The sequence below is a fragment of the Mytilus galloprovincialis genome, chromosome 4 (genome assembly GCF_965363235.1).
Source record: "Mytilus galloprovincialis chromosome 4, xbMytGall1.hap1.1, whole genome shotgun sequence".
Classification (NCBI taxonomy): Eukaryota; Metazoa; Mollusca; class Bivalvia; order Mytilida; family Mytilidae; genus Mytilus; species Mytilus galloprovincialis.
In genome coordinates this window covers 34279178-34288224 of record NC_134841.1, presented here as the reverse complement: position 1 = coordinate 34288224, position 9047 = coordinate 34279178, and the positions used below count along the sequence as shown (strand labels likewise).

Genomic DNA, 9047 nt, shown 5'->3' with positions numbered 1-9047 from the left:
TATAAAATTAACAAATTATAAAGATTGCACCATTTTTCTAGCTTTAAAATGGTGTAATAAAATTCTCTTTATCTTGAAATTTACGGGTGTCCTCATCGTGTTGAACGTTGGGTCATCTTCTGGTTGATTATATAGCAAATACGAGGTATACATATCTACTAAAAAAATCATATTTAATTCATTTTTTATTGTAAATTAAATTAATACGTTATACAATATCGGCAAAAAGTTTTCCTATCAAATGGTATAAAAATCATCATTTTAAAATAATGTTTACTGGTGTCCCTATGCTTTTAAAAGTGGAAATTCGTATATTTTTTTGTTATACAACGTATATTCAGACAACTAGGATTGACCGTATTCAAAGACGAATTGTGGTTGGTGTTATAAGTTGAACTCTCCATTTCTGATGTGAATTTCCCTTTTTTTTTTACATCCATTATTTAAAATATCTAGTTATGTTGATATTTACTGGTGTCCCTATCATGTTGAACGTTGAGTTCTCTTCTGGTTGTTTTATGTTAAATTATGAGGTATACATGTCTTATAAAAAAATCATATTAAATTCTTTTTTTATTGTTAATCAAATTAACAAGTTATAAAGTATTGGCAATTAATTTTCCTATCAAATGGTGTAAGAATCGTTATTTTAAAATAATGTTAACTGGTGTCCCTTAGCATTTGAAAGTGAAATTTTATTATTTATGACTACAACGTATATTCATGCAACTGACATTTGCCGTCTTCAAAGACAAATTGTTGCTGGTGTTATCATTGAAGTAAATCACTGCCATGGTGCTATTTATTTGAATTATCATTTTCCATCATTATACATATATATAGTTAGGATTTAACTAATACATTAATTTCTGTTATACAAGAAAGGTTTTTAAACATCAAAATTGCGTAGTGTACGTGTTTCTGTTGGCATCTTAAAGAGAGACAATTTTAAAGAAGCTCTGTCTAATTTATCTTGAATGGTTTCCTTCCTTCCTTCATTTATTTAATTGTTTAGTATAAGTAGTATTCATGAAAATCGTTGAATGACGAAAAACATCGAAGTTCCTTTTAAAGAAAGCTATACATAATTATCGATCTCAACTAACAAATAAATACGAAGGTGACAATATTTACATAGTATATAATCGTCCCATGGGGCCACGACAAATCCTTTCCGGTGCTATATCATCATTCAATACCATATGTTTCTATTTTATCTTATCATGGAAGTATTGTATTTAAAATAGAGTATTTCACGCACAGGCGTTTGTTGGGTGCCCCCTTTTTTGTGGTTAATTTATTATTGAAACTAAATTGGGATACGTTGAAAAATGAACAAATATTTCAAATTAGATTTAAAAAAAGGGTTGTCTACTTAACAAACACCTGACTTCTATGTATCGCTTTTCGTTTATGTATTTTGTTTCTGTTTTGAATACTTTTTGTGTTTTTGTTTACAGACAGAGGTTGTTTCAGTACTCCATTAATCTGTAGGTTTTTTGTTTGCTTGGTTGTTGTCAATCTTCCTAAATCACAACATGTTTTTGTCGGGATTTACACATTTAATTAGCATGCACTCATAAATACTGGTTGTTTTTTTTCCTAAACAATATTGAATTTTCTGTTCCGAGTATAGTTTGTAAAATTATACATTCGATTCTCTTTATTTAACCACTGCATAAAGAGGAAATCCTTTTTTGAGGTAACATACTTTGATTATATCACTGTAGGGTTAGTTTCGTCCAGTTACATATTTGTTTTTCGTTCATTTTTTGTGTACATAAATTAGGCTGTTAGATTTCTCGTTAAACATTTGTCATTTTGGGACCTCTTATAGCTGACTATATGCGGTATGAGCTTTGTTCATTGTTGAAGGCCGTAATGTGACCTATAGTTGTAAACTTATGTGTCATTTGGTCTCTTGTGGAGACTTGTCTCAAAGGCAATCATACCACATCTCCTTTTTTATATCTAAAGTTCTGTCATATTTTTTTTTTTTTTTTTGTAAACTGTTTTGTTATAAATCAGGTCGTTAGTTTTCTCATTTGAATTAATGATTGATTCAAATTTTTCATGTCGGGACCTTTTATTGCCGATCCGAAGATACGCTATTAATTTTTCTCATGGTTGAAGGCCGAACCTTTGCCTATGATTGCTTAGATCCGTTGAACTGGAGGATGATTAATTGTCTCATTGGCAATCTTACCACATTTTTTTATATATATACAGCAGCAATATGTTGAAGCTTTCAAATTAACTAAAAAATCATTTCCTGTACCAAACACAGTCTATATTCTGTCGTCATTGACATATCCAATGTACGTTCATATTAAAAAAAACTTAAAGCACTTGGTAACACATTCAATTAAAAACAAACAAGAAATGAGTCTGGATTATTAATTTTACTTCTCTTTACTGAATTTAAAAGGTATAGAACTGCACATTCATACTAATATAGAAAATGCACAATTCAAACCTGTTTATACATTTGTTATAAATAAAGTATACAGAAATAACAATGGATACATAGCTATAAATCAAATCATTTACACATTCAATGACAAAATTAGACTTAACAGCTTTTCCCTTTTCCTCAACTTTGTATTTACACCGTTACTTTTCAAATACAATTTAAGTTCATGGTCTGTCATATTTGTAAAATCAACAGATGATTTATTATAGATATCTGCTTCTGAAATTTCTTCTAATATTAACCTTCGTTTCACTGACCTAGAGTTTTTAAGGTCATTAGTCCACCAATTGGAACTTTTTTCATAAGCCCTTTTTTCCCTTTCTAAATTATTGGTATGTCCAAATTCAAGACGTTTTCTTGTAACTAGAGCGCTAACAGCTGAGTCCCATTTGTTACTTTTTTTCTGGTGAATTTGCTTAACTATATCGTTATTTTTTTCTAATCCTTGTCCAGAAAACATCTTTAATGGTCCAAAATGTGAAGCAAAGAAAGGGACGTGATACACGAGACAATGCATATAAGGAGTGACATTATGCAAATTATACCCTTTTCTACAAAGTTTACCAATGTTCAAAAAATTTTCTAACCATAATTTTGCTTTTTCAAATATAACTTCTCCGCTGTCTGTGGTATCATTAACATACTTATAAAGAACATAAAAATCTTCCCAAAGTTTGATAACTGAGTGTTTTGAGTTTTCAAAAATAACACCATCTTCAGAAGCTAATTTTGATGGAAGGTGATTCAAAAGCTTGACTTTTTCTGTCCCGGACAAACTCGTCCATTCTATTTCCCCTGCCTTGTTATGCCACATATGAAATGAAACCCCACAACTCTGTAACAATTCAGTCAATTTTTTCAAATTTATTGGGATTATGCGTCTCATTTTTGAATCATCATCCATTTCAAGTGCGTCGTCAATCAAGTTCCTCAATAAAACATCAGTTATTCTGAGCATCAAGTGAAGCTCATCCGGAACATAATGATTGACAGGCAAAGATATTAAAGGCATATGTTTACAACCATAGCTTTTTTTAAAATTACTGTCTAACATGTCTTCAATGTTTCTACCTATGCTAGGATTATGATAATAATCCCAGGGACGAGTTAAATCTGATCGTCCTTCTTTGTTAACTTTGCACCATGGGCAAGCATATTCACCCGTTGCACCACATAATCCTAATAACAGCTGAATAAATTTCATATCGGCGCTGACAAAATATTCAACATTTAGTGTTTTTTCTCCAATATGCCATTTTCTCTTAGACAAAACACTATTAAATTGATCAAAAATAGGTTTACAACATTTTTTTAAGTTATCATAAGTCTCAGAGCATTCTACAATAGCAAATGTGTGTTGCTCTTGAAAAGACAAAGATCTATTTATTGACATATTAGAAATGGAAAAAATTACAAAATTTGAAATTCTACTAACTTTGGTGCCATCGCCCGAAAATTTGATTTTTATATCATTTACATCACTATGTTTAACAGTATGTCTTTCCAACAATTTTTCAATCTCTGAATTCAAATTTATCATGGCACCTGGAACATTTCCCGGTAACCTTTCAATTTCGACCATTTTATTTAGTTCATTTTTACATTGAATTAGTAAATAGGAACGTGGCAAATCATCATGAATCATTGTGAACTCATGATAGGCTGCATCACTTATGCAAAACCTATCCAGCAAAAACACTAGTTTTTTAATTTTTTCTTTATCCTCTTCTGACATTGATGTAAAATGTGACACGTCGCTTTTCTCCTTTTCTTGAAGACGGATAGAAATATTTTCGCCCTTTTTGCTGGTCATTGTTAATGACTTTGGTGTAAGACCAAACGTTTCGGCAAACCACAAGGCTCTCTGTGCCTCAGTTTCAAGCTTTTTTAATGTTCTCTGTCGTGTTTTTGGCTTTAAAGTATCTATATCTATATCCTTCTCAGTCTGTACGTTTGGCAACTGAGATTCAAGCTTTTGAATATAATTAGCTAGGTAGGAATTCTTTTCCTGAAGAGCATATATGTCCAAGTTTTGTTCGCTAATGATATTTGCCATCTCATTCTCTTTGCTTAGTTTTTCGCTTAGGACTCTGCACTTCTTTTCAAGCTCAATTTTCTTCTCGTCTAATTTACAAAGTTTTATTTCATAACACCTAACATCTAGCAGTTCTGACTTAAAAATCGAAACAACTGTACACTTTGATAATAAATTAATTCTTTGTCTTCCTTTAACTGAACCTATTTCTGCTAAAATTTTGTAACTTAAAAATCTTAATCTTTTGTTCAATCTTTCACTTTCAATAAACTGAACAAAATCGATTTGACTATTTAGTATTTCCACATAGGAAAAAGAGTATTTGTCAGCAGTTTCATTTAGCTGTTTCAAAAATCTATAAGTGAATTGTATACTAATAGCTACTTCTGTTTCATTTACTGCTGATTTGTTTGTAAATGCTGGATTTTCAGCTACTTTGATATTATCTTTGAACTTAAGATCATTCAATGGTGAAAAATAATCAGACATAATGACATAAAAATTGAAAAAATATGAAAAAAAATTATGTACAAATAATATATATATCAAATGTTTTAAATACTACGCATGCCTTTAATATTATATACCACGCACTATTTACGTATATATGTATTTACCAAAATGAGTGTCAAATAATAAAACTGATAAAAATGCATTAAGACTTTTGAGTTTTTTTCGAATGGAAAGCACCTATTTAGTTTAAGCTACAGAAAACAACACCCGTCGATGACGTTATTCTTAGTCTTTCTACTAAATTTCTCTGTTTCTTAAGAACACCATTTACGGGCACAAAATCATCTTTGTTTCGTATTGCATGTGATATTCTTACGGGGAACTTAAGTCCAATGCCAACGCCGTTATTTCTAAAAATTTGATCCCAATGCTCTCTCAAGTTGAGTTTTCCAAAATCATCTTTCATTGCCAATATTTCACCCGTTGTCCCAAATACAAATCTATACAATTCTGAAGGGAATGTAACTGAAAACACACCATTACGGGAATTTAGTCTCTTTCTGATCCCTTCTTCCAGCAATTTCGAGTAAAAGTCTATCGATTCCTCTGTAACTGTTGGTTTGTTAAATTCCTCAATCACTTCTTTTGGTAGATGTTGAATTGGTTCCCAGGTACACTCATCAAAACCATATCCCTGCCATTTAACAAGATAGAGTGGTCCCTACAACATAATGACTTCAATAATGAATCAAATCAAAATCTTGCGGTATTTGCGGTTTACCCCCTCCCCCCCCCAAAAAAAAAACCAACCCCACGCTACCTTTATACCCTTTTTATACATCTACGTTCAACATTATTACCTACATTAAAATGTCAAAAAGTTTGATAAATGCAATGAAAAACCACAGGACCGTTTGAATGACAATATTTAACCCCCTTTCCATCCCGATAACTGAAGTTAAACAAAAAATCCTTAGATTTCTTTGAAAATGTAACAAGCAAACGATTAAGATACATAGCACACACATCATCGTCTCACGTTTTGACTTTTTAACCGAAAAAAGTGGACCCGTCGTTTTATGTAGTAACTGTCTCATCATAGTAAACTTTTAAGAAATAGTAATTTATAAAAGCATTATCAATCTTAATATCAAAGCAATTTCATCTTATTTTGCATCTTACAGTAATTCTACCGGGGACAAACAGAATAAAAAGGAGTATTTGACAAAGGGGTTATTCAAAGTTGTTTTAACCAGATCATCAAACTCGAGGACTTTCGTTTAACTTATAAATATGCTTTTTTTGCATTGTACTACATTTTTTAACGTGACATGAAAGTTATTTGTTTATCCTTTATAAGAAATAACGAATTTTTCGACACGCAGTATAAGTTAAAAAGTAAAACAACTTTAATATAGAGTCAGGGATTTGTATAGTAAGTTTAAAATTAAAGAAATCTGAAAGTTCATCAACAAATAAAAAAAAGACTCACCGTGGTAAAAATAGAAATATTCAATTTCTGGAAATGAAGGAATAGTCTCGCCAAAAGAGGTTACTTAGCTGCCACAAATATGCATGAGAGCCTGAGGTTTTATTTACTGATATCTATGTCTTATTTAAGGTAGTAAATTATGTAAATTTTATGTTCCTAGAGGACAGGAAATATTAAATTTAATCCACAGGTATTTATGATTTTACGTTTTACCTACATCCAATAAAAAGCATGGAGTATACATCTGGCATTATACAATGTCATTTTCGAATACATGTGAACTACCCCTATTAAAAAAAAAATCTAAATTGACAGCAATGTACGTACATCTTGTCATTTTTATGATACACCTTTTTGTAGCTTAATTCTTTTTTTCTTTTTTAAACGACCTTTAACCAGATAATTTGACAATACTTAGAAACATTTGCAATTTAATTTGCATTTTTAAAGTTTAAACATTAGGGAATAATTTAACAAAAAAGACACAATAAAAATTGAGGCCCTCAACATTTAATTGGCAGTACACTATTTTTCATATGAAAACCAGGATTTACATTATAATTCATTCATTGTCTAAACTTTTCCGAAATAATATTTTTTTTTATATACATTACATTATCTAATTAATACTCCTGCTTTATGTTGAAAGGATAATGTATATTGGTTGAATTTTCCATATAACTTAATTAGAAAGAAATATACAGGGATAGATCAGTTTGCCTCCAGTTTTCAAAGGTTTCTTATTTTGAACTTGTTTAAATGAAAAACACCGAAAAAAATTTGTTTGGACTATTTTAAAATCAACTTCTGTAGATGCGGTTTCAGTGAGATTTCTTACAAAAAGAAAATGTATACTTAATCAAGGGGGGAATCGATCAACAGATTTACATACATTATAAATATAGGGTATATATAATAACATAAACGTACCTCTTTTGAACCATTTTTAACAGAAATTATTCTTTCTACATCGTAAAGGGCTGGCAAAACTTTTCTTTTTTTAATTATTTCTTTTCTGTCGGCAATTTCTCCATCATTCATCTGTTTATAGTCTAAGCGGGGTTTCTTCCTTAAATCCATTGCGTCCGAAATTATCGTATAACTGCTAATATTATTATTTACGATAAAGGCATAACGGCAAAGTGACATCTATTGGCGGGGTGTTCGTTGATGGGAGTTATCTTTTCTTATCTACTGATCACCAGACGATAAGAACAAGATGGGAACCAGTATAGAAAAGTTTCACGAGTTATCTCGCCTTGAAATGTCCGTTATTCTTGTACATGTTTATACTAAGGGGACGGACCATTTGATATTCTGGGGGAGGGGGCAGGAGGATTTGTTTTTGATCGGTTATTTATTTTTGTAAACAAATAGGATAGATTATTCATTTTCTGCACTATTGAAGCAAGATTTTTCATTTTCATTAAAGCAAGGGACTGATTATTCATTTTCACAACTATATTTTTGATATTCGAAAACATACAATTTTTAAATGATTTGTTTATCATAAATAATACCTATAGTATAGTCAAGTCATTATGTACCATTTAATTAGATTAACCACCCCCCTCTGAAGAAATTAATCTTTTAAATTCCCAACTGCATATACATGTATTGCATACATACATATTATTAAAGTTTTGTTATAACTAGGCACTTTTAAATGTATTGGCAAACATACTACGTCGAGCGGAGCGAGGTCAAATTTTTTTTGAAGGGTTTTGGAGCCACTGAAGGCCCAAGAAGCTATAGAACAAATGATGCAATATCATGCTTTCTGGGTGTTCCGAAGACCCTTTCATAATATGAAAATGAAGTTTTGTTTTAATAATTTTTTGACAATATTTATTTTGGTCTCAAAGCAAAATGTATAAATTCAGTGTAAGACTGAAGTTTCTAGAGACAACATCAAAAGACAAATGTGCATGATAAAGCAAAAATGGAATTCACATAATTTTAAAAGTCTGTGGCTGCTGTTTTTTAAACTCATGATCAAGTTCATAACAAAATTACTAGATTACAAAAGGAATGCAACACTAACAGAATACAGAACGGCAATCAATGAACAAAAGACAAATAAATAAGAAACATTGATCCCGAAAAATCAGGGCTATAAATCTGAGGGAAAACAGAACTTTCTTCTTGCAAGGCCGTGAACACAATTTGATATGGAGACAAGCGTTTGGTTTTTAAATTTCCTACATGTAGTTACGGCCCTGTTAAAATAAATGTGAGGTAATGTTTCCTGAGAAAATATACTTCAAGTTAAATTAAACCAATTTTCAGACATTTCAAGTATATTTAAATAATATTTATACTTTTGTTATTAAAAATTTTGAGAAGTGATTCCCGATTTTTTGGGGAAAAAAAGATGAACTTATGAAGAATCTGGTGCCATCTCATACTTTAGATTAGACGTGCTGAGTTATTTATTTTCAATACATTGCAAGTCAGGTAATTTATTTTCAAACTACAACAGAACAAACCTTTTATTTTTGTGATTATCAAGGCTGAGTTATTTATTTTCAAAATCCTCCTCCCCCCAGAATATCAAATGGTCGTCCCCTAATATTCATGGAAGAGCCTTAATT

The 9047-nt window shown here is 30.8% G+C and overlaps 1 protein-coding gene across 2 annotated transcripts; it reads right to left on the bottom strand.

Moving 5' to 3' along the window:
* Positions 1-2392: 2392 nt before the first annotated feature.
* LOC143071958 (uncharacterized) lies at positions 2393-7704 on the bottom strand. Of its 2 annotated transcripts, none has more exons than XM_076246672.1 (2): positions 7384-7704; positions 2393-5682 (listed from the first exon to the last, which is right to left on the bottom strand). In XM_076246672.1, the coding sequence occupies exon 2, from the start codon at positions 4995-4997 to the stop codon at positions 2547-2549; it is 2451 nt and encodes an 816-aa protein (XP_076102787.1). In that variant the 5' UTR covers positions 4998-5682; positions 7384-7704; the 3' UTR covers positions 2393-2546. The 2 variants fall into 2 exon arrangements, with proteins under 2 accessions (XP_076102787.1, XP_076102788.1); XM_076246673.1 differs by lacking the exon at positions 7384-7704 and adding an exon at positions 6454-6704.
* Positions 7705-9047: the final 1343 nt, after the last annotated feature.

Coding starts and splice junctions, on each gene's coding strand:
- LOC143071958 (XM_076246672.1), bottom strand. CDS start 4,997: ATGTCTGATTATTTTTCACCATTGAATGATCTTAAGTTCAAAGATAAT.